Source organism: Panicum virgatum, chromosome 4K (assembly GCF_016808335.1).
Source record: "Panicum virgatum strain AP13 chromosome 4K, P.virgatum_v5, whole genome shotgun sequence".
Taxonomy (NCBI): Eukaryota; Viridiplantae; Streptophyta; class Magnoliopsida; order Poales; family Poaceae; genus Panicum; species Panicum virgatum.
Window position 1 is genome coordinate 4,300,767 of NC_053139.1, and position 24,322 is coordinate 4,325,088.

General features: G+C 43.5%; 4 protein-coding genes across 6 annotated transcripts; all 4 read left to right on the top strand.

The window, feature by feature from the left end:
• Window positions 1-819: 819 nt before the first annotated feature.
• Window positions 820-3,781, top strand: LOC120702645 (phosphatidylglycerophosphate phosphatase PTPMT2-like). 2 transcript variants are annotated; one of them, XM_039986515.1, is made up of 7 exons: window positions 820-1,152; window positions 1,633-1,755; window positions 1,937-2,030; window positions 2,203-2,285; window positions 2,454-2,543; window positions 2,932-2,987; window positions 3,223-3,781. In XM_039986515.1, the coding sequence occupies exons 1-6, from the start codon at window positions 988-990 to the stop codon at window positions 2,950-2,952; spliced, it is 576 nt and encodes a 191-aa protein (XP_039842449.1). In that variant the 5' UTR covers window positions 820-987; the 3' UTR covers window positions 2,953-2,987; window positions 3,223-3,781. The 2 variants fall into 2 exon arrangements, with proteins under 2 accessions (XP_039842449.1, XP_039842448.1); XM_039986514.1 differs by lacking the exon at window positions 2,932-2,987 and having other exon boundaries at window positions 824-1,152.
• A 1,776-nt stretch (window positions 3,782-5,557) lies between these two features.
• On the top strand, window positions 5,558-7,980 carry LOC120702646 (profilin LP04). Its single transcript, XM_039986517.1, has 3 exons — window positions 5,558-5,862; window positions 6,795-6,932; window positions 7,536-7,980. The coding sequence occupies exons 1-3, from the start codon at window positions 5,740-5,742 to the stop codon at window positions 7,668-7,670; spliced, it is 396 nt and encodes a 131-aa protein (XP_039842451.1). The 5' UTR covers window positions 5,558-5,739; the 3' UTR covers window positions 7,671-7,980.
• A 1,346-nt stretch (window positions 7,981-9,326) lies between these two features.
• Window positions 9,327-17,725, top strand: LOC120702647 (B-box zinc finger protein 22-like). 2 transcript variants are annotated; one of them, XM_039986518.1, is made up of 3 exons: window positions 9,327-9,976; window positions 15,929-16,534; window positions 17,127-17,725. In XM_039986518.1, exons 1-3 carry the CDS (start codon window positions 9,773-9,775, stop codon window positions 17,439-17,441), a joined length of 1,125 nt encoding a protein of 374 aa, XP_039842452.1. In that variant the 5' UTR covers window positions 9,327-9,772; the 3' UTR covers window positions 17,442-17,725. The 2 variants fall into 2 exon arrangements, with proteins under 2 accessions (XP_039842452.1, XP_039842453.1); XM_039986519.1 differs by lacking the exons at window positions 9,327-9,976; window positions 17,127-17,725 and adding an exon at window positions 10,549-12,219 and having other exon boundaries at window positions 15,929-16,060.
• Window positions 17,726-18,244: 519 nt separating this feature from the next.
• LOC120702650 (ubiquinone biosynthesis O-methyltransferase, mitochondrial-like) lies at window positions 18,245-23,566 on the top strand. The gene is made up of 9 exons (XM_039986525.1): window positions 18,245-18,624; window positions 19,263-19,352; window positions 19,716-19,794; window positions 20,809-20,886; window positions 21,030-21,078; window positions 21,454-21,503; window positions 22,273-22,422; window positions 23,015-23,095; window positions 23,181-23,566. Exons 1-9 carry the CDS (start codon window positions 18,335-18,337, stop codon window positions 23,322-23,324), a joined length of 1,011 nt encoding a protein of 336 aa, XP_039842459.1. The 5' UTR covers window positions 18,245-18,334; the 3' UTR covers window positions 23,325-23,566.
• Window positions 23,567-24,322: the final 756 nt, after the last annotated feature.

A 24,322-nucleotide genomic window follows, 5' to 3' on the forward strand; every position in this document is an offset into this window, starting at 1 on the left:
CGGTATCTTCGTGCGAGGGGGAAAGCAACGTGATGATTTTGAACCACGACGGTGGTCTGGCGGCTTGGTTCAGTTCCCGGGGCGGGGGGGGGGGGCTCTTCTTGCTGCCTCGACGGCAATCCCTGAAACGAGTACGGAGCATGGTGCCATGTGGCGGGTTGGAGGTCCCCGCACACGCGAGTGTGATGTCCAATGGCGGAAGTAGCGAGGCCCTCGCGCGTTGGGTTGCTCCGGACTTAGTGTTTTTCATGCCGTCGGGCGGTCGGTTTGGGTGCAGCAGCACTGCGGCGTTGGGTCCTGCATGGCAGTGGCCTCTTAGTGTGGTGGTGTCTGCTCTTTCTGCTCCTCTATCAATGCTGGAACACTTCAGATGTTTCGATAGCTGCAAGAGTGCGATGGTAGGTGGAAGCTGCGGTTGTGCCTTTTCTCCTCTGTCGTTGTTATGAATAGAGTTTGGCTGTGTTGATGTCCCAATCCAACCGGACAGTGAGTATAGTTGAACGGTAACATGTGTTGACGTTCCAATCCAACTGGGCGAGTTTGTTGTTTTTTTCCTGCATATGACCTCTCAGAGCCGTAGTCTTGTATTTTTCTACTATATCAATAGAAACGCGCTCGTCGAGTACGTTAGTTCAAAAAAGAAGTTCTATTCTTCGCAATAAAAACCATCAATCCTACATTGTCGCCATCTACCCTCTAAAAATTGGAAGGAATTTCCTAGTAAGAATGTTAATGGATACCATGACATGGTCAGTAATTGGTCACTGACACGTGGGTCCCGATACAGGCTCAATGTGACTTGACGGAGAAACTTGTTCCCCCGGCAATCCCCCACTTCCTGACCTCCCAATTTCGTCCCAACCTCGCGTTAATCGCGACCTGTTTACTCTTGGTCTCATCCCAACCCGCCACCATCTCCTACCATCTCAATTTCGTCCCCGTTCGAAGCCATCGGCCCACCTGCGGTCTGCCGTTCAAGCATTCGCCATGGCCGCGGAGGCGGCCGGCCGACGGGGGGCGGCGGCGCGGAGGAAGGCTAAGGAGGCCGCGGTGGGCGCCGCCGCGAGGGTTCTCTTCTACCCCACGCTGCTGTACAACGTGGTGCGGAGCAAGGCCCAGGCCGAGTTCCGGTGGTGGGACGAGGTCCATCAGGTGAATCATCGTTTCCGTTTCCCCCATAACAGCGAGCGAGTGATTAACACGAGGTTTTGAATTTTCTCGACCCGTTAGGATTAGGAGCCTGCTCCATGCTTTTCGTTGCGAGTAAGGTTAACAATTTTAGCATTAGCAACTAGCATATAAATGGAGTAATTTTTTAGAACCGAGTAACCTGTGAAGCATAGCCCATCATGGATGAAATGCAGCTGCAGCATGCTAGGTTTTCCAGATGGTGCTGACTTCATTTTTGTCCGCTCCAAAGAATGTCATAGTTGCATTATCTGTAATTCTGCGTGCATTAATTTAGCTTCGTACCTGGGGTTTAATTATGGCTAGTCTTGGTTTAGTGTTTACATATGGTTATGGAGTTAAATTATTTCCTTTGTGGTTGAGCAGATATTTCCATTTGATGAGTGTGAGTCATACATATCTTTGATCTGATTATACAGATGCAAATATTGACCTTTGTACCAGTTCATTTTGCTTGGAGCGGTTCCATTTCGCAGGGATGTTTCACGTTTGCAGAAGCTTGGGGTACATGGCGTGATAACCTTAAATGAACCATTTGAGACTTTGGTACCATCGTCAATGTATCAGGCAAGTGGCTTACAAGTTCTTTACCTTTTTATATTAAAAGTTATATGCAATTTCACATATCCTATGGTACTTCGAAGTTTCATTAATCTTACCATATGCCACTTGGGAACAGAATTGCTCCAACCTAAGTTAATCAATCAGAAATACGTTGATGTAAATGCTGCTCTGCTGAAACTTACAGTCACGTGGGATTGATCACCTTGTTATTCCTACAAGAGATTATATGTTCGCTCCTTCACTTGTGGATATTAATCAAGCTGTTGATTTCATTCATAGTAAGTGAGACACAGATTATGCCCAAAGTGATCCTTTTGAATTTAATAGTAGTTTATGAATTGACCACCCAGATTTACTGATTAAGTTGTTGGCCATTTGTGACGTCACTTCCTTTTTTTTTTCAGCAACTTTCCTTCTCTTCAATATAACACTTCTGCACCTTTTAATTAGGGAATGCATCTTCTGGGAAAGTAACATATGTCCACTGCAAAGCTGGAAGAGGCCGAAGTACAACCATTGTCTTGTGCTATCTGGTAAATTTAGTTATCTATCTTTTAGTAAGAATAATATGAAGTCAACATTTGAGCTGAGAACTCTAGGTAATAATTAGAATGAAGTTATAACATACTACCTGTTGGAATTGATTTACAATTGCATCTTAGTGCAATCCATGATATCTGTATGGTCCTTGGTTTCACCAGGTAAAGTACAAGAAGATGGAACCTGAAACAGCTTTTGAATATGTACGATCTAAGAGGGCTCGAGTGCTGTTGACACCTTCGCAATGGAAGGTACAGTATACACACCGACTCTCATCTCTTGCATCTTAAAACATGCGAATTCTTTGCACTAACAAGATTTTCTGATTTCACTTCCCCCTGCTGCGATTTTCTTGAGCTTGGGTAGTTGCAAGAATGGGTCTCCTTTAAATAATTTATATGCACTGAAAGATGCACACTTATTGGTGGTAATTGCAATTTTCCCAATTTATCCTAATGATATAATTGAGTAGGGCCTTTTCTTCCTCAGTAAGGAAATAATCTGGTTGCAGTAGGAACATGAGTACTGTTGTTGTTACTCCTACTGCATGACTGCCTATATTTAAAATGTTTTCTTAGTGGAAGAGAACGTTCTGCTTGTGATTCAAAGGTGATGTAAACATGGCACTCATATTTGCAGAGCAATGCTGCAATCTGCTAGCTGTTTGGATTGTGACATTCAGCCACTCTTTTCTGGTGAGTGATAATGCACCAATTTATATAGCTGGGACCAAATTTACTCCTAATGGACCCAAATAAATCCCATTGATTAGATAGATGTAATGCCGAGTTATCGCTGGGGATTCTGAATGTTTCTCGAAGGTCCTGAAAGCCTTTGCAAACCTATTCACGTGGAAGAAGAGTGCAAGACAGTTTAACTCATTATTCAACGAAAATTCTTATTTATTCTAGCCGGATTTTTTTGTCGCAGGTGGTTCAAGAATTCAGCAAGAAGAACGCTGAGGTTTCTGCTGTAACAAGCAATTCCGCAACAGCATCTCCAGCAGGGGATGCCGTACCGGTAACAGAAGCAGATTTGGATGGCAATGATGTCCCAGTGGCTCTTACAGAGGATGCCAGCTTGTCTTGCCAGAAGACTACCCCGTCAAGGCCAATGATTAAGATGCTGTCATGTTTGTTTCCTTCTCGGATCTGATGAATGATCACTGGACATTGGGTGTTTGAGGTGCGTGCATGTTCTCCCCATGACCAGTTTATGAGTGAAGCGGTGTGCAGATCTGCAAGGAACTAAGGACGGCAGCTGCCATCGGCATAATATTTCGGGAGTCATAAAATTGTCCATATTCATCCACTTTGCCCGTGTGTACTTTTTTTTTTGCGGTTCTTCATCATTTTATTTTGAAACGGTATGTACCTCCATGAGAAATTCATTGAATGGACCTCTGGTGATTTTGTACGAGACAAAATGGTTTCAGGATAGCCGAAAATTTGAATTGAGCAATAACCTGTGGAATTATTTTACAAATGCATAGTCAAAATATCTGGTTTTGTTTATAGAGTTTGTTCTGGACTGGTATTCAGAAAAGATATGATTTGAGTGTGCCGCACGACTAAAGGGTCAATTTGAACTGTACAATGACTCAATTGGGTTACTCCAGTTCTGCGGCTGCCAAGTTTGGCCACCTGTTATTCCGGTCGCCATCCGATTTCAGATCACCTGATCGGATCTGAAGATAAAATAATACGGTTACATTGAATAGATCCGGATTAGTCATCTGATGTCATTGACAGATGACAGAAAGGTCTCAACAAGCAACCGAAATAAAAAGTAAGAAAGGCCTCAACAAGCAATGGAAATAAAAAAAAGTAGCACATTTTGTTTTTGAATCTTCGATTTCAGCTCTGTACTATTGTCATTGTAAGTTCTTTCAGGACACTATTGCTATTGTGAGTTTAGCCTGCCCCAATAGTGACTTCTTAGTTCACCAAAGAAAAATGGAGTCTTAGAGTCTTAGCTAGTTTATGTCATAATTTATCTATGCTTATATATACAAAAGTAGGCCAGCTTAGCAGAGTTGGAGAATCGCAACGAGGAGGTGGAAGATCGCCGGTGAGTGATGTGGGCAGCGTGGAGCGTCATTAGTGGCGGTAGAGGGGGATTGGCGGTGTCTTCAGTAGTAGGAGACTGGGTAGTAATAAAAGCAGTCGAAAAAACCCCTCACTCATTTTCATCTACACATTTTTGCCTCCGAAATGAAATCAGAAATGGAAATGAAGACTGTAAACGAAAATTGTTTCAAAGGATATAAAGAGAACAAACACGAAAAGAAACATGCAGGTAACCGACACGAATAAAAAAGATACAACACATAGACAAAAATAGTAACAACTACAATTATTAATTGGCCAACACAATACATCACGTATCCACATAACATAATGATAAATTACGGTTTATAATTCTCAAACTGCAAGCTTATTAGCCTTACTTAAATAGTTAAGCGCTCGCATACATTCACTCAACTAGATACAAGGAGTTCGGTTTCTCTTCCAATGTCGCTATTCGTAACAACTTCATAATATTAGAACTCACCGTCACGTGAAAAGAATGGAGCTTTGTTACCATGATTGTACCAATGGGTACTTTGAAGTACTTTTGCCTTGAATTTTTTCTAGCTGTTGATCAATGAAAAGTATTTACAAAAAATAAATGAAATTAGTATTCGTTCCCCACTTTTTAGTACTTGGTCCCACATTTTTGTACTACTAGATACTTTAGTCTACGTATTTCTAGGTACTTTCTATCTTGATTACCGTACGATTCTGTCAGATAGATGACTCTTATTTTTTTCAATCATTGTAAAAATTCTCAACTAATACTTTTCTTCACATTTAAATAATTTTCTAGAAACAAAAAAGAGAGCAAGATATATGTAGAAAATAGGCCGAGATATGATTTTCCGGTTCGATTCCGTTCCTAGGTTGAAGATATGAGAAAGAAACACAAGTGGAAAATAAGAAGATTGTTTGGAGGAGGAAGAACGCCTTGCATCATTTGGATTGCAAATCCAACGCCAATCATCTCAAGGAAATTTGGATCATATTTCTTTGGCTTTCTCTATCTCTCTAGCTCACTATTATGATCTCACAACCATTCATCAGCAATAAGTACCTAAAATTATTCCACCACTCACATGAAAATATACAAAATTCTAATTTACGCGTAGAATAAAAACTTAAGCAGCAGAATAAATTGAAAAAAGAGAAAAAATAAAAATAAACGAAAAGTGGAGGAAAAGTAGGGTTCCATTCCAAGGCCTCGCCCTCACGCTAGTCGCCCACACGTAACGCAACCGATATATTCCCCACCCAGCCCTGCCCAGCCGTCCAGCCGAGAGACCGCGTGCGAACCAAGCAGACCCCAGCCGAAGTAGCGAAAGCGAAGTCGTCGCCGGAGCAGGAGGAGGAGGAAGCGCGCCGGAGCAAGATGTCGTGGCAGACGTACGTCGACGAGCACCTGATGTGCGAGATCGAAGGCCAGCATCTCACCTCCGCCGCCATCGTAGGCCACGACGGCAGCGTCTGGGCGCAGTCCCCGAACTTCCCCCAGGTAGCATCCCTACTCATCTCCGGCCGCTCTGCTTGTTTAGCTCTGCTCCGTGCTCCTGCCGCTGATCTGCATTCGCGCGACTCTAGATCTGCCCCCGCCGCCATCCGCTCGCCGCGGGGACCGGCCGGATCGGGGCGGGTGTAGGTCCGGATCTTGATCGCTGAGGCGAGATGCGGATCCAAGTCGTCCAAGCTGTGGTTGTTGCTGCGGGTGTTTCTGTGGCCGTTTGATGTGAATATAGTTGAGTCTGAGCTTGCTGATGTGGGTATAGTAGATTTAGGGATGGCAGGATTTGTGTTGTTGGCGTGTGAATATGATCCGGTTGGTAGCTCGATTAGACTTTCAACTCATGAAATTATGCTGTTCTCAGAAGTCGAAATGGTCCGGCAGCAAGCTTGCAGAAATTGATTTACATGTATGATCAGAGAGTGTCTGCTAGAGGCTCACCAAATACTGCACACTGGATAAGTTTCAGTCCACGTCGTGTCAATGGTGCGACCTGAAGCACATTTTTAGTTTTGATTAGATGATGATTCGAGTGCTGCTATGATGCCCCTCTCTCTTGTGTGTGTGCTGCTTGTTAAAATCAAAAGCGTCTTTCAGTTGGGAAATGGTGTTTTGCGTTGCATGTTCAACCATAACTTTGTAGCACGCACTCTTCCATTGCCAAGGAAAATCATGTAATTTGGAAAAAAGGTCTCGCGGTACACAACCCATAGGCTTCGTCGTGGTGTTGTCATGTACATGGGCTGTGTGATGCTTTGTACAGTTGATTTGTTATTCTACCAGAGACTGAGTTTAAAATGGTATACTTATATATACAGGGTGTCTTAGTGTCTTCAATTTTACATCCTTGTGTTCACATGATGACCCATCTACTTTTTTTCCCCGCCCTGTGTTCTCATGTTCATGTTTCCTGCTTCTTGTTCCAGTACAAGCCTGAAGAGATTGCTGCCATCATGAAGGACTTCGATGAGCCTGGTACTCTTGCACCAACTGGTCTTTTTCTTGGAGGCACAAAATACATGGTGATCCAAGGTGAACCTAATGTTGTCATCCGAGGAAAGAAGGTATGGTTTGAAACAGATTATTATATCTACAATGCCTTATACCTTTGTGTATGCTTGTGTTAATTTACCAGAAACAAACTCAGTTCATGCATGCAATACCATAGTTCTTATGATATCAACTTGTAGAAGTATTAAAGGAGCTATACTGTATCAAAGATGCCCTGGATGCTGCGCATGTTGCTTTTCATGGACGTGGTCTATTATATGATGAATTCCGGCATAATTGATATTACTGCTGAAGTATGTTAATTTTTTGCATGTAGAAGCCTATTATGTAGCATGTATTTAAGATCTCATTATGAAGTGGGCAGTAATTTGTTCTGTAGGCTGAATGTCTTTGTGGAATTGTGGTTCCGTTTGTTGTCCGTAAATCAGGGTTGCAGCCATTAATTAACTAAGCAAATGAACACGCAGCATGGTACACCATATGTTAGCAGTGATTCCTTAGCCTGTCACTGTAGTGGATATCCAATCTACTCTGAACTGTTATATCCTATTCACATAAGATGTTTCACACTTTCCTCCCTGATCTCAGTAAACATGTAAAAAGCACAAACTTGAATTGCTCTTTGATTTACACTGTTGCTTTCACATTCCTTTCAGGGCACTGGAGGCATCACTGTCAAGAAGACGACCCTAGCCTTGATCATTGGTATCTATGATGAGCCAATGACTCCAGGGCAATGCAACATGATAGTGGAGAGGCTCGGCGACTACCTGATCGAGCAGGGTTTCTAAGTTTGTCATATGTTATTTTGGTCATTTGGCACTTAAGTTTGCACCTCATTTGGTTCAGTAATCTGTGGGCTTGCTCATCTACTTGGCGAATCGCATTATATTGCATGCAGTGAATAATTAGCTTGGGTTTGTTTGTTGGTAACAATGTTGGAAAAGAGTCTGAATTGGGGTTTATGTTTGGCCTCGCGTCATATCAAACTCAGCTGCTGTTTCACTGAGTAATGTACATTTCCCTGGTCATGCTACTTGTGATTCTGCTGCTGTATGGAGATGAGTGCATTTTACCGAATGTGATCGGCTTGCTGTTGAATTCTTCCGGTAGCTCAGTTTTTTTTCTCGTAGCACTCTATTCACGCTAGAACATTGATCAGGTAGACCAGTTAGAAAAAGGAAAAGGATATCGGAGTTGCCTTTGGCCTTGTTTATTTTGGGTCGGGAATGATAGGTACAACAAGAGACTTATAATAGGTACAATAAGAGATCAAAATTTATTTCAGATTGGAATCTAATTGCAATAAATAAACTCAATAGATACAACAACAGATGGGTGGATTCCACAGATCTTAACATATGGATTGATTTTAGGTCTTTTGTACCTATTATTTTGTTGCAATTAGTTTTTCTGATCCGGAATAAATTCCGATCTCTTATTTTACTTGTCATGAGTTTCTTGTTGCATCTATCATTTCCAAACGGAATAAGTCTCATGTAACCGAACAAAGAACAAAGGCTTCCTGAGATAGAGGTCTCTGTTCAGCCCCTGATGTGGATAGAGAACGCCATCTATTTGTGGGGAGACATGGACTGAACGCACGATAGCCCCTCGTGGTCACGTGCTAATCCCGCAGTTTTTTCAGGGAGGCGCGCGTCTTGACGTTTGAGCTGTGGCTGTAGGTCTTGACTAGTTGTGGAAGGAACAACTTCTGTTCTTCAGCAACGGTGTTATTGCTAGTTCTTTTTTGAAGAAATGTTATTATCAGTTCTCCTTTCGCACCTTTGTGCAATCTCAAAAACAGCTGCGACAGCATTTAAAAGGCACCGGAGAAAGGGTGTATTTGTATCTGTAGGGAAAACGCGATATCTGACCCTGGAAAGGTTTGTTCAATATCTGTGTTGGCTCTAGTCGACCTTTGGCCTTTTTTTTTTGCATAAATCGCCCACCATCGTGGAGCTAATGACATAACCTCCGTAATGAATTTTTGTAACACTTGCCCACTTGGGACTTAGTGAAATTTAGATCTTTATGAAACTTGCATATTGCATCGGGCCATAGAGTTTCATTTCATGAAAATTGCGTCAAATCACATACGTCATAATTAAATACTATGCTAATATATGAAATCGTAAAATGAAACTTTGCATTAGAGATCTTGTTTCATTCGCGAACTCAAGTGTATTTAGATGATATGTCACTCCATAAAATCGTGTAGTAAAATTTTACATTAAAAATAGTCTAATGTATTTTCCATAACACTCGCCCACTTGGAACATAAAATGATCGCGAAATCCAGAATTTTATGGCACATAGGCCACAGCCCATAGCAAATGCCATGCCCATAGCGCACCAGAAAGATCACAGAAGACGCGGGCGAGACGGTCAATGCGCCACCGGCCCTCGTCCCCGGAAAGGCAAAATTTGGCGCAAACGGGCAGGTCAGGTCGGCCGCCGGGAGGAGCGGTGACGTGCCGACGTCGCGCGGGACGCGGGGCCGGAGCGCCTCCCGCTCACCCCTCTCCTCTGTCCAGCAGCAGAGCCTCGGCTACCTGACGCTTTGACCACCGCTTCGTCTCATCCTCGTCGCCCCCCTGCGCCCTCCCCTCTCGCTCGCTCGCTCGCCAGCGGCTGCTTAATAAATCACCAGCCCTCTGCCCCGGCCACCGAAAGCAACCACCCCACCACGGATTAAACAAAGCGCGCACCCAATCAACGCGGCGGCGCACTCGCATCGCACCTCGCAACCGTATCTCCCCGAGCCGTGTTGGGGGAGGAAGAGGAGTGGGGAGCCCCGATCCAGTCCCATCCAGCCAGCCGAATCCCCTCGCCGCCGCCGCCGCCGCCGCCGCCGCCCTCTCCTTCCTCTAAAACCCTAGCGTGAGCGGGGATGAAGATCCAGTGCAACGCGTGCGGGGCCGCGGAGGCGCGGGTGCTCTGCTGCGCGGACGAGGCGGCGCTCTGCGCGGCCTGCGACGAGGAGGTGCACGCCGCCAACAAGCTCGCGGGGAAGCACCAGCGGGTGCCGCTGCTCTCGGACGCCGACGCCGCCGCCGCCGCGGCGCCCGCCGTGCCCAAGTGCGACATCTGCCAGGTCAGGCCCCGGGCCCTGTCTGCTGCCTCTGTCTCGCCTGTTCCTCCGTTCGTGGTGATCGATTGGGGTCGCTGCGCTCCATTTCTGGTGCTCGATTGGGGGTTGGTTGGGTCAGTGGGTGGGTGGGTGGTGGCTTGGAGTTGTCGCGCAGTAGTGTGTTTGCGCAACTGGTATGTCATATACGTTTACTGACGATCTGACCGTGCTAGGAGAGCAGTGAGCTCATTTCTCTCTGTCCCGGGTGTTACAGCTAAAATTGGCATCAACCGATCTGACCGGTCAGGCCAAGCGGTCTGACCGGTCTGGTGCTGATCCGGCAGGAGCCCGACCGGTCTGACCGGTGGGTCCTACCGGTCTGACCGGTCTAGGAGGAGTCCGACTGTAATTAGGGTTCTTAATAGATTTAGATCTGTAAACAAGATTTCTTGCGGGGTAAGTCTTCCCCACCCTATAAATATAAAGGGTCACAGCCGATTGAGGGGACAACCCAATCGAATCTATCAAAAACATATCTTTTATTTCTTTACCTTTACCCTACTTTTCCAACCTCGACATGTTGTTCTTCTCTCGTCTCCATGCCGTTTGAGGACGGTCCTAGCTGGCCTGCCGAGCCTAGGACAACCCTACACGCGCTTGCCCCGACGGGGTCCTTCCCGGGCTAGCATTCGTAGGATCGTCGCCATTCTGCACGGCGACCGGTCTGACTGGTCCCTCTGACCGGTCTGACCGCTCCACGCAGGAGGTGCTGCAAGGAGCCCCTCTTCGCACCACGCGATCTAGCGCGTTCGTGTGTTGACCGAGATTTGCGTCAACACAAATTGGCGACTCCGCTGGGGAAGAAAATCAGGTTATCGTAGCCGATTTGTCAAACCTTAGCAATATGACGGCACGTGAACAAGGAGTCAAAGTGATAAAGGAGTGGCAAATACCATCCCCCATTGACATATTGATGAAGATGCAATCTTCAGGTAATTTACCTGATTTTGTATCCGGTATTGTTAAATATTTTTTTGATAAAGAAAATAGTTCAATTCAAGCTCCTGTTGTTCAAAAGTCGGTTATTGAAAAGCCGACTAATAATCCTTGCAAAGATTTGCCTATTTGTGATGTTGTTGGTCAAGATACAGTTTGACCGTCTCAAGCCGAAATTGTAGAACCAAATTTCCCTTGCAAGTACACAGAAATTAATTCTAGTACTTCTATGCTCGGGGGGCAACAAAACAAAGGCAAATCTGCTGGTTGCATTGCAACCGGTCTGACTGGTCTTAAGACCGGTCTAACCGGCTCATCTAGAGTTTTGCAGAATAAATCAAAACCTAAGATGGTTAAGTCCAAAAAACCCGAGATTGGTGTTTGGAAAACTATTGAATCCAAAGGCCGTCACAAGCATCAAAAGGAAAAGCCGAAGCCCTTTCTTGGAGATCATCCGGCTAAATCCAGAAAACAAAATAATGATGCTAGTCGGCTAAAACATCCAAAACACTCAAGATCTACTCCAAGACAACAATTCCATGATCGGAATCGTCAGCCGAATAATTTTCCTAATTTAGTGCCGTTTTCATCACATAGGTCGTCTACACATATGCCATACGGGTCTTATTATAGCATGCCTTGTTTTTATCCGTCATGGTATTTTAATTCCTATATGCCGTCTTTTCCTACATATTTGTGCCCAAATTATATTACCTATGGGGAGCCGACAATTAGTAAGCCATCACCTACAAATAATGGCCGTTTTGATCCAAAAGATCGGCCTGTGCAGAAAAAGAAACACATGGTGATCAAGCAAGTTTATCGTGTCAAAAAAGATGGGCGATTGAATAAAAATTCAGTTTTGACACAAGATAAAGAAAAGCCGACCGTTGAAGAAACATCGGCTAGTTCTGTTGCTCAGATTGTCCCCAATGGAGACCATACTTCAAATGATATAGCTGAACAATGTTCAAGTTCGGCTAGGAGGCAAGATAAGAGCAACCATGTCGGTTCTGACAGGACCGGTCTGACCGGTTCGTCAGACCGGTCTGACCCTGGGAAGTCTGGTGGTGCAAAAAATAGGATCAAGCCGACCTTTGAGGAGTTTCTGGATAAATACAAGAAGATATCTGCGCAAAAACAAAGCAATCAATTGGAAGGCAAACGAAGAAGGAGTTCTTCACCACCAAGATCAAGAAATCATCATCGATCATCTTATTGGACTTCATCATTTATCCCGTCGATGCACGCACCATGGACTGCATATTTAGGTGTGTTTAATCTGTGGTTTGATTATAATCCTTGGCTGCTATATTATGACTATCAGTTTTATGCTTTACCAAGGAGCTATGATTTGTATAATCGGCCGCATTGGCCGTCTCAAGACTTTTGTTATTAAACATGCTAGGGAATATAAAGCCGAAATAGTTTACTGATATTAAACTAGAAATTGTTACATTTGCTAGTTCTCTTATTTCGGCTATTTAGGCATGTTTAAAGAATATATGGCCGATGCATTGCTAATCGTCGTCCTTAGACAATTTTGGTTTAGAAGAATGTTTTTTGGTAAGCAAGCTTTACCAAAAAACAGGGGGGCATATGTTGACAGCCAAAATTGGCATCAACCGGTCTGACCGGTCAGGCCAAGCGGTCTGACCGGTCTGGTGCTGTAGCTGATCCGGCAGGAGCCCGACCGGTCTGACCGGTCTAGGAGTCCGACTGTAATTAGGGTTCTTAATAGATTTAGATCTGTAAACAGGATTTCTTGCGGGGTAAGTCTTCCCCACCCTATAAATATAAAGGGTCACGGCCGATTGAGGGGACAACCCAATCAAATCTATCAAAAACATATCTTTTATCTCTTTACCTTTACCCTACTTTTCCAACCTCAACATATTGTTCTTCTCTCGTCTCCATGCCGTTTGAGGACGCCCTAGCTGGCCTGCCGAGCCTAGAGCAACCCTACACGCGCTTGCCCCGACGGGGTCCCTCCCGGGCTAGCGTTTGTAGGATCGTCGCCGTTCTGCACGGCGACCGGTCTGACCGGTCCCTCTGACCGGTCTGACCGCTCCATGCAGGAGGTGCTGCAAGGAGCCCCTCTTCGCACCGCGCGATCTAGCGCGTTCGTGTGTTGACCGAGATTTGCGTCAACACCAGGGAAGGTTTCATGATGCGCTCTGCCGCTGTTCCTCTAGGATTTTATGATTTTGAACACTTGACTTGGATGTTGTACTGGTGTGCCATTCCTGAGGACCTGAATCATCACTTATCCACTCATACATTCGGAAACATTTCAAACTGACCCATGGTTATTGTTACACTAAACATTGCCATTAGTGATGCTGCACTGGACATTTTAAGTAAAAGCCCTGGTGCTAAATTAAAACCCTTCACTACCATTTTGTTTCATCTGTGGCTGTGATGCTCATTATTAACTTCCATTCGAATTGACCTTAGAACTTAGAAGGGAAGGATTGGTTATGTTGTGGTGGTATAAATTCTTGAATTTTAGTGACATGCTGCTGCATGGGCAGGGGCTTATGCATTTGGTGCATAGTTGGACAAACTTATCTTCACGCAGGGCGCAGCCAAGGGGATTATGTTCCCATCCATGATAATCTAATATTTGAAGATGTAGTTGTTGATAGAGGGCATTGCGAATTATCACTTGGGGCGTATCTGTACAGACTAGTTAATTAGAAACTTAAATGAACAAAAATAGGGAATGATTTGCTACGTACTTGCAGTTGAATTAATCCTAAGGTGAGGTTGTGGTTTCAAAGATGAAAGCTATTATACACCGATGCTCTCATTTTGTTACTGATTAAATCATAAAAAGAGGTTTCGAAGATGAATATACACCAATGCTCTCATTTTGTTACAACAACAACAACAACACAGCCTTTTGTCCCAAGCAAGTTGGGATAGGCTAGAGATGAAACCCAAAAGAAACAAGGATAAGAGAAACACAAAAAAAGGCACAAGACACAAGGTAGTTACTGATTAAATAATGTCCCAATAAAATTTACATATACTTGTATTTATGGTAATTGCACGTTTTACGAAAGCAGTCCAATACTTCATTGATGCATCAATCTTTTTATGCTCTAAAGATGACACATATTGGTTTATAACCACCACCACCAGCAGCAGCAACAACAAAACCTTTTAATCCCAAGCAAGTTGGAGCAGGCTAGAGATAAAACCCAACATGAGCCACCGACAAAAGGAAAACTTTTAAAAGTATAATGGATTATTAATGTTGGCTGGAATTGATCATGCTGTCCTGCATGGGCCCAGGTAGGAGCATGCTTACTTCGCCATACTGTCTGGGTTACTGTGCATGTGTATGCACATGCAGTTTCGGTTTGTATTTCCAACCTTGTTTCGATGAAATGGATAAGCATTCAATCCAATGATTTTTGATATAGGAAAATGTGCACTAGAAATGGTCCACTCCACCTAGGTAGCTTTGTTAGGCCAGCCTTGTTTCAATGAAATGGATAAGCATTCAATCCAGTGTTTCTTGATAGATGAAAATGTGCACTAGAACTGGTCCAGGCCTACTGGGTAGCTTTGTTAGGCCATAATATAATTGTTACTGGGACTGACATTATGACCAAGGCCAATGAGGAAGACCAATGAAAATGCAGCGATTTGTAAAAGTTTTCTTTCCGTTTGTTCATTCTATCTAGTTGACCTGAATATGGCTGCTTACCATTTTAGAAGAGGATTGAAGTGGTACAAAATTACATTAAATGTACAGGTCATGGAAAATGAGAAATTTTACTTGAGTGAACCCTGATAGGCTTTGCATTGCGCTTGCACAGTTTTCACGTTTCACCACCACCCTATTTATGACAAGCGGAAGAAACTGATCAACTCTTAAGACGAAAAAAAACATCGCCACACAATGCACATGCACAAGCTCATGTGTCATTTTCTTGCACGAGTTCATGAAAAGATGCAGTTACATGCACATGTGCACTGAAGTGATCTGTAACTACCTTGAGGAAGCCAAATTGAAACATCATGTGTTTTCTCTAATCACAACACGTTGTGCCCTATCATTTCTTGTAAGCTGTCACGTTAGCTGATTTGAATAGGACCTAGTAAATGCAGCAATCGTCATATAGTAAAGTTTCTACTTTGAGTCCATGTATACTCCTTATTCTATATCAAACTAGGTTGTGAGTGCTGTAAGCAGTTAAAGTTGCCTTCATCCTAGAAAGGATAAATTACGCTGCGTGGTGCCGTTGTCTAAAGAAAAGATAAATGAAATTGCGGGGCATTTTTTCTGCAAATTACACTTGTTTCAGTTCACTGGTGGCTAGAGAGCCTTGGCACTGAGTTTTCTGTAAGTTATACATTAGGGGAAACCTTTACTTTGTTATGTATTTGTACAAATATGTATAAGAAAGGCTGTACTCAGCCCCGATGGGCTAATATTTTTTAATAAAAAATAGGGGAAAATTAGAATCTATACAAGGGCATTGGGCCAAGAAGAATAGGAGTGATCTAAAACATCTCTCATTCTATGTAATTGTAGAGAGACTTCTTTGGTGAAATCACCTTTCCACTTCAGACTTCTGTAATGTAGGCCTGATCTGTCTGAAAATGTGGTCATTTCTCTGCTTCTGGATGGTCCAGAAGATGATCATGAATGCCTCCATGAAGAATAGGGCTTAAAATTATTGCTTTTTGAATCATAGGAAACACTTAAGGGTTGTTGCTGGGTGCCTTCTATTCGTTTCATTTTATACTTAATAGCTTTTGTGCCTATGAGGATTGGATCGCCATATGAATGTTGAGTCAACTATATTTTACTTAGTTCTTTGAGGTATGGTCTAGTCTGGATAATTTGGATACTGATACTCTAATGACCTGTGTAATTAATGTACTGAGCTGCAGTAACATAATTTTCTTGTACTATATTGATTCCTGCTGCAAGAGATTTCTCATGCTTATCCTTCATTGCAGGAGGCTTCTGGATACTTCTTCTGCCTAGAGGACCGTGCACTGCTTTGTAGAGATTGTGATGTTGCTATACACACGGTAAATTCATTTGTTTCGGTGCATCAGAGATTCCTGCTAACTGGAGTTCAGGTGGGCCTTGATCCTGCCGATCCAGTTCCACCCATTGCTGAAAACCGTGTTAATGCCACTGGTGGCTCGGTATATCAACCAGCAAAACATCTTCCAAGGAGAAACACAACAGTTCAATTTTCAGGTGAAGGCACTGCTTCTGTTCCCAGCAAAAAGTTAATAAATGGAGACTATTCAAGACAGAATTCTGTTCCAACAGTCAGTACGGGAGTGGTTGATTGGACAACGCACAATGGTGCAATTCAATCCGGAGAATCTCCGCCTGAGTACATGTCAGAGGAAAATCCAACACTTCTGCAATCTAGCCAGACCACAGCAGTCTTTTCCAATCAAATTAACAGCGATAGTGATCAGGCCTACAACTTGCCATTCTCGGGTGGTAATGGGTCAGACAGCCTACCAGACTGGCCTGTGGATGAGTTCTTCACTAACTCAGAATATGGCCCAAACTTCAGCTTTTCGGAGCATGGTTCTTCAAAGGCAAGTTACCATATTATACACCATGTTCTGCCTCTCTTCTCTCAGTGTCATTAGAATCTTATTTTCATTTTCCAGTTTTTTTGGACTGCAGATGAACGTAGAGAACATTTCTTGTTTCCATAATATTTTTAAAATTCCAATTGTTTATTCCATCGGTTGACTATATTGATGCATTTGAATTTAGAACCTTTTACTGTGATAATACTGCAGATTGTTGTTATAATCATGTTTTCTTTGTCATTTACCTGAAGAACATTAATGCATAAGATTGTTTAGGTTGAAGCTTAATCTGACCATTTGATAACTAGCTAATGATGAGCTGCAGAGGTTCAGGCTTCTGCTACCAAATAGCTAGTTTACTGACTTAGTTGCTAGATTTGTTGACCATTACTCTAATGTAGAAGACTGGCTTTTTGCAATAGTTTAGGTTGAATATTTTGTGACATGGTTAACGTCAAGGTCTTCATGTACCATCTACATTTATTCATTCACTTGAAATCCTTGAAAGGTGGACTATTAAATGTCATCTTCTCACTGGATAAACTGTTTTTTGGAGACATTAATCTTTTTGTGTCCATTTCTGGTTTTACAGAGTGACAATGCTAAGCTGGGGAGTGCTGCGGGATCTCCACAATGCCGTTTAGCTGAAGGCTTCGTTGCTGAGGAACTATTAGGCCAGGTTCCTGGATTGGTAACCGATAAATATATGGGCCGAGTACCTGAGAATTCATGGGCAGTCCCTGAGGTTCCCTCACCACCAACAGCATCGGGGCTCAATTGGCATGGGAATTTGCATTTCACTGCATATGACAGCACCATGTTTGTTCCTGAAATCTCCTCCCTCCAGAGCTCTCAAGATCAATTCGCTGTACCTTCCGGTTTCCAGCGCCGGAGGAGACAGTATTGAGTGACAACAAGAGCACTAGACACCACTCTCTTTTAGACAATCTTGAGAGAGGCCTCTTGCTGGGCCAAACGACGGGAAAGGATCAGGACTGGGTGATCATTCCCACTTCAATGAATTATCCGGTAGCCAGGTTTAAAGTGTGTTGTAATGCCTCAAAGTTGTCCATCTTCCAAATATTCGAGCTTCCCTAGTGAATCGTTGTGGTGTTGAGTTTGTGTATATAGCGAAATAAAGAGGAGCACCAGTAACATCATAATTAATGGCACATGAAGTTCCTTCTCCAAGTTTCACCCCCTTTCGGTTTTGGTTGAAGGGGCACCGGTCGCCGGGGAATGCTAAAAGTTGCTCAGTTTTGATGGTACTCTTGCTGATAATCAGCCTGGCATGATGCCACGGTTTCCGTCCTGCTTAAATTAGCAAAGTATATATGCTTATCCAATCGTACTCACAAACACATATCCTATCTATATGACTATATGAGCACCTCCAAGAGATGAGATCATGAACATTGGAGCATACGTATGAAGAAAAAAAACTAAAAAAGGTTATGAATGAACAAAGTTGCTCCCCCATCCCCACTCTTACCAGTTTGGATGAAAATGATTCGGTTTGAGAATTCGGGGCACTTTTCTGTGCGCATCCTTTTTTTTCGCACCGCTCAATTTTATCACAACTATACCGTTTTGTCTAAATTCGGTAGTTGACTCTCGTACTAAATGCGGTCTATGTGAAGTGATGAAAATAGATGTTAGTTTAATTTTCAAATTTTGGAGAAATTCTCGCGTTGTAAAATTTGCACCCGAGGAAAACCGATTTGTCCATATCGGCAAGCCCGTCGTGTCGTCGGTCCCGCGTCCAAAACCTTCTTGCCGGTGCTCCGGTAGCCGCGCACGATGCTCCGCCGCGTGCCCCACTCTCTCCGCTGCGCCCTCGTCTCCTCCGCCTCCACACACCACGGCGGGGCACAAACCCCGAACCCCAGCCACTCGCCTCCGCAGGCCCTCCTTCCCCAATGGCGCCGTTACGCCTCCATTGCTTCCTCCTCCTCGGCCCCTCCGCAGCCTCCTCCTCCTCCACCTCCATCGCCGCCTCGGGGTCCGTCGCGGCCGGGCGGAGGCGGTCCCAGCGTCTCGTCTCTGAACCCCGCCGAGGTCGCCAAGTTCGCCGCTATCGCCGAGACCTGGTGAGAGTGAGATCCCTTCCTCCTTTGCGACGACGAACTCCCGTGCTTTTCCTAGATGCTTGGATGAAATTTTGAGCGGGCGTTCGGTTGGTCAACGGCATGTTTGCCCCTCCGCGCGCGTGTATTGGAAGGATGGTGGTGAACAGCCCCAGTGGCATGAGAGCCAAAGCACACTCTAGTTTGACAGACTAGTTGGCCTACCTGTTCCGGATTTGAATAGAACCTTTCTCATCCGGGAGAAGGTCTCCTGCAGTGATGGACACTCTGGGGGAATTGCTGTTGGCATGCCTTCTGTAACTGGATACTGGTTCTCATACGCAGCCATGAAAATGAGAAATGGTTCAAATAAGGTGAAGGTTCAACATGTGTTGCATCCTTCATTTGTTTTGGTGCCTTAGGCTGGGGGTTGGTTGTAGACAATGATACTATAGCAAGTGAGTGTTGTGAATACCAGCATGTTGCAAGCTACTTTCAAGGAAGTGCACAAATTAGGCTTGACCGCTTGAGTAAGATGGGACAGTTCAGTGTAAACTGTTCTATATCGCAAATGAAATGCTAAAATTGGTTGGGAACTACAAGTATCCCCTTTTCATGCGTTTGCTTATTATTGATGGTGGTGCTATTTCTGCAATGAACAGGTGGGATTCAAATGGTCCTTTCAAGCCTTTGCATTTGATGAATCCAACCCGACTGTCTTTTATCCGCTCCACTCTTTGTAGGCATTTCAGGTACATTTCCGCACCCCTTGAGCTTATTCATTTTTGCTGATACCAGAATGAGCCGCCTGTAAAGATACATGAAGTCTACTGCCATATATGCATTGATAAATCATGCTGTCTGTGAATAAAATCTTCTCTCATGGTGTTTCTTGACTAAGCTGCTGAATTAGTCTGCTGTTTTCCTTTTCCTTTTCTTTTTTTGCAACCGTCCTTAGCACATTTTTCTTTAGAGGGAGTGTATTACTCTGCTGTAGTATGTTTGGACTAAAACTTCTTTGTTTGGACTATAAATTGGCACGTCCTAAGAAGCAAATGTACTATTTGTTTGTTCATTTTAACTAATTGTGAAAGTGTGCATATTCATACGTCCAGGAGGGATCCATATTCATCTAAGCCACTCGAAGGTCTCAAAGTTATTGATGTTGGATGTGGAGGTGGTATTCTGTCAGAGGTTGAACTCTTCTCTCTGTCAATCATTCCTGTGAATCACTACCTTCCGTCACTTAACATTGTAAAAGCCAAAAGAGCAATGTTCTTTTTATGAAGGGATAAGTGTGTCGCTCATTTGGCAACAGTTACAGATTATAGAAATGGATACTATGTTTACTATAGTTGGCATTTTGCTTATCAGATTGTTTATGATGGTATTTTGTGCAATAGACATATCTTTATATTGCTTGAAAAATTGAGTTGGTGGTGGAGCTAATAGGTTCTCTCCTTCCAACTCGGAGGTCTTTTGTTGATTGATTTTGTGCTTGCATGATTTTTGTCCCTTTTGAGGATATCTTTGGAGAATGGGATTATTAGCGCATTTGACATGTATTGTCGTGACTTATGATATAATTATTTATGGCTTGCTGATTGGTGTGAATTTCAAATGTAATTTCCAAATTTAGGTCAGGGGGTAGAATTTAACTTTAATATTGCTTATTTGAAATCTGTCTGAATGGATGGGTAGGCTGGTTAAAAATTTAGGTTGAGGGTATTGCCTCATATGTAACAATATCTTTTTATCAATTCGCATTTTGGCTTAGTTGAATTTCTTAAAGTAATGAAACTTCAAGAGCATTCACCTTGCCTATCCTGAAGTCCAGAGTCAAGCTTACTTATATGGACTTCAATAATTTATTGTCTGATTTTTGTTCCTACACTTTGGAGAACAAGGTAATGTGTAGAAAATGCAGAAAAGCGTTCATTATTTCCATTTTTAAATGGCTTTATGATTTTGGACGCAAGCCTCAATGCATGTGCTAGTTCAGCTCGGGAACATTCTACATGCTATTGCTAATCAATTTAATAAATTTGTAAAGTGGGTATAATATATGATAACTAGGTTGTTTAAAAGTGATGCAGATCCCTTTTGGGTGTTTTCAGTAGAATTGTGGACTGTAACAGGTGTTTATTCTTCTTTTTTGATCGATTGGAAAAAAATATAACATAATTATATCTTTGTGCTTGATGGTAGTCTCTTGCTCGGATGGGAGCTACAGTTACCGCTATTGATGCTGTTGACAAGAATATAAAGATCGCAAGTATTCACGCGGTATGTGCGACCTCTTGATCATAAATATTATCAGGTGAATGTAGATGTGTTTATTCATTTCATGAGTTATTCTGAGATCTTAAGAACAATAATTCGTAACTTAAGTATTCCTCAGTCTGTGATCTTGGTTCTTATGTTCTCAGGCATCTGATCCGACAACTGCTTCCATTGAGTATTGCTGCACGACAGCTGGTGCCTCCCTCCCTATCTCTAAATTAATTTATATGTTGAACAACATTCTTTGTGTAGGGTCTCTGCATTATATGGTTCTAACAGCATTTACCTTTGCATTTCTGTTGAACATTGATAGAGGAGCTGTTGACCTTGTAGTTCTTTTCCATTGATACCACAGTGTGATGTAAACTATTTTTTTGGGAATAATGTCCTTAGTTCACAATGTTGTTAAAAACTTAATAATTATATGTAAGAATTAATTGTACTACAAGGGAAGAACATTACCTTTCCAGTTTTGACATGAGAGCAAATTTGGATATCAAAGTGATTGATCCCTGATATTCTTATGACTATGACTGAAGCAAAACTTATATGAATTTTTTTTACATGCAGAGGAATTGGTAAAAGAGAAAAGGATGTTTGATGCTGTAATTTCTCTTGAGGTACATTTTTTTTTGTTACAACAGTACCCACCCTCTCCTAGTCTCCTCCAAAAAAGTATGGAGGAGCCTTTGGTCTGAATGATACTGAAAAAGATACCTTGGTGTTTCTGTATATTATTGCATAGAACTTTCCATTTGTGCTCTTTTCTCTGCTTGAGAGTTTTACCTATTAGAAATATAGATCAAACAGTGTCAGTACTTTTGTGTGCATTAATCATTAAGTGGAAATATGTTTGTAATTGTGTTAGCCCAGTCATAAGGTTAGGTAAGGCTTTTTGTTTCATGTACATCTGGGATCCATGTGAATATCAGTGCCCTCGACCTGCGAGGGGTAAGCCGCTCCCTGAGCATTAATGTAAGAAGAAGACTTGTCACTCAGGTCGAGAAACCCCCTGAACCCCTACCCCACCGTAACCCGTGTGAGAGAGGGCCAGGGTGAGCCGGGACCTATTTCCATGTGCTTTGGCGTGTAGGCAGGTGATGTGATTTTTTTTTAACCTCAGCCTGAAATTCACTGCCACTAGAAGTCGAACCCAGGACCCGAGGAGTGCTACTAAGGGGAGTATCAGTGCCCTGTGCACACCAACATAACTGGTCTATGAGAAACTTATGAAATTTAAGACCGAATATCAGCATATGAGCTCATCCTGTACAATAGAATCTTTAAAACATGCCACACTGCCTTTTTTTCAGGCTCATTTCATCTACAGCCTTGTTAACTGTTGTACATTGAATCTGGAATATGGGTTGAACTTCGTATATTTTACAGGTGATTGAGCATGTCGCTAATCCTTTAGAGTTCTGCCAGTCTCTCTCGGCTTTGGCAGTTCCTAATGGTGCCACTGTGGTTTCCACAATCAACCGGTCAATGAGAGCATATGCCACTGCAATAGTTGCTGCTGAGTATATCCTCAGATGGGTTAGTATCTAGTCCTCCTTTCATGTTTTAGCTTCGTTTTCTGAAATTGATAAATTTAGTTGGGCAGCTCGTTGTGTTGCAGAAATTTGCTAGCTTGTGAAGTCTTTGATAATCGAGACTGACAGCTAATGCTTCTTAGGGACCTGAGTTGTAAAGGAAACATGGTAGTTCATTCATTCCTAACAAATGATTCTACGGACGTACATATAGAGAGTGCCCCTTGCTTCCTGCAGTGTTGTCAGAACCAGGGTCTTAGATCCATAAACAAGCTGGCTTATGCTGCTCAAAGTTTGTCTGGTTTGAAGGTTTCTTTTCAAATTTGAAAGTCTTATAATGATGTAATGAAGAGAAGCTGTGTATTAAACCGGTAGCTATTCTGAAATCGAAGCCAGGCCAGTTCCAGTTTCTCGGCTGATTCTTGACTTTTGTTACCTTGGTCAGGATCCATTAATGGGCCTAGCGGGTGAAATCCCCATAGAACCATTCAATACTATGATGTTTCTACAATTATACTGGCATAATTTTGCTTATGGTTAAAGTACTAGTGCAACTTAAGATTGATATTGCATTTTGAGTTATTGTACATATGCAGCTTCCTAAAGGCACACATGAGTGGTCCAAACTGGTCACCCCCGAGGAGCTTGCCCTAATGCTGCAAAAGGCTTCAGTCTCTGTAAGTTCTCAATCACAGTAACATGCTGATTTTATTTATGATTTATGAAGTTATGTTGCTGATAGCTTGGGATTTTGGCATCTAGGTCGAAGAGATGGCCGGGTTTGTTTACAATCCATTGAGTGGAGATTGGTCCCTGTCAGATGATATCAGTGTGAACTATATTGTTTTTGGCGTCAAGAAAAGCGGAACACCGTCAACAGATGGTGCAGAAGCAAGGTTACCATAGTTTATACAATGATGTTACTGCTGCGGTGGCGGTGGCCTGCGGAGGCAACCAAATAGCAGAAGATTTTTTTTCCATATCGTTTTCTGTTTTGCCTCGGATTGGGGGGGGGGGGGGGATGGCTGGAGATGAAGCCCTGTGAGAATTTGACAAAAGACAAGTCGCTGACATGTACTAGACCTAGCTCTGTTCTTGTAAATCGATCACGTTTCTGGTCTTGAAATATAGGAGTTAGATTCTGAATACTGAAAGGTGAAAGCTGACGCCCCTTCCCTTCGTCCCAAATCTGAACAGCCTTCTTCCCTCACGGCGCGGCTGCTTCGAGGTCCGGTCCGGGCAGGAGGTTGGGGAGCACTTTGACGTTGCCGCGCGCCACTCCGCGGCCGGATCGCCCAGCCTCCCGGAGTCCCGGTCCATCGGAGTCCGGCCGGCGGTGCGTCTCCCCGTGAGAAAATCACGGAAAGCGCTCATATCCGACGGGATGAGGCTCCGCTGCAGTTGGCCGCCGTGCAGTTGAGTCACTACGTATGGGGCCTGCACACGTGGGGCCCACGTGGCAGTGACCCAACTGCAGGGGAGGTAACTGCAGCAGATCCGGTTCCTATCCGACGACTGTTGCATCAAAAGCCAAGTTGGGATGGAGCGTCCTCCGCCGACGCTCAGAATTGGCTCGAGGAGCGTACCCTCCGGCCGCGAATGGAGAGGCAGCGGAGGACGGTGGCTGCATCCCTAGAGGAATCCTCCGTCTAGCAACAGCAATGGTGGATCGGCCGGCGAACTGCAGGGTGGCAGGAGAACCAGGGGCAATATGAAAAAAAAAACTGGATCCTGATTAATAACCGCAGTCCAAACCAGGGGTTAATGTGTAAAAATCGGATCCAATATTTTACCAAAACCCCTCTTAATTTGGATTGCGACTATTAATAACAATTTCAGATGATTACAACTTGACAGAAGTGTAGATAAAAAATTGAACAGGATTGGGATTTTTTTTTGTTTTT

Excerpts from the sequence above, each read along its gene's own strand:
- LOC120702647 (XM_039986518.1), top strand. The coding sequence starts at position 9,773 with ATGAAGATCCAGTGCAACGCGTGCGGGGCCGCGGAGGCGCGGGTGCTC. Across the intron at positions 9,977-15,928 it reads CCAAGTGCGACATCTGCCAG|GAGGCTTCTGGATACTTCTT; the intron begins GTCAGGCCCCGG and ends CCTTCATTGCAG. Across the intron at positions 16,535-17,126 it reads CGGAGCATGGTTCTTCAAAG|AGTGACAATGCTAAGCTGGG; the intron begins GCAAGTTACCAT and ends CTGGTTTTACAG.
- LOC120702645 (XM_039986514.1), top strand. The coding sequence starts at position 988 with ATGGCCGCGGAGGCGGCCGGCCGACGGGGGGCGGCGGCGCGGAGGAAG. Across the intron at positions 1,153-1,632 it reads GGTGGGACGAGGTCCATCAG|TTCATTTTGCTTGGAGCGGT; the intron begins GTGAATCATCGT and ends CCTTTGTACCAG. Across the intron at positions 2,286-2,453 it reads CCATTGTCTTGTGCTATCTG|GTAAAGTACAAGAAGATGGA; the intron begins GTAAATTTAGTT and ends TGGTTTCACCAG.
- LOC120702646 (XM_039986517.1), top strand. The coding sequence starts at position 5,740 with ATGTCGTGGCAGACGTACGTCGACGAGCACCTGATGTGCGAGATCGAA. Across the intron at positions 5,863-6,794 it reads AGTCCCCGAACTTCCCCCAG|TACAAGCCTGAAGAGATTGC; the intron begins GTAGCATCCCTA and ends TTCTTGTTCCAG. Across the intron at positions 6,933-7,535 it reads TTGTCATCCGAGGAAAGAAG|GGCACTGGAGGCATCACTGT; the intron begins GTATGGTTTGAA and ends CATTCCTTTCAG.
- LOC120702650 (XM_039986525.1), top strand. The coding sequence starts at position 18,335 with ATGCTCCGCCGCGTGCCCCACTCTCTCCGCTGCGCCCTCGTCTCCTCC. Across the intron at positions 21,504-22,272 it reads ATGCTGTAATTTCTCTTGAG|GTGATTGAGCATGTCGCTAA; the intron begins GTACATTTTTTT and ends TATATTTTACAG. Across the intron at positions 22,423-23,014 it reads CTGAGTATATCCTCAGATGG|CTTCCTAAAGGCACACATGA; the intron begins GTTAGTATCTAG and ends GTACATATGCAG.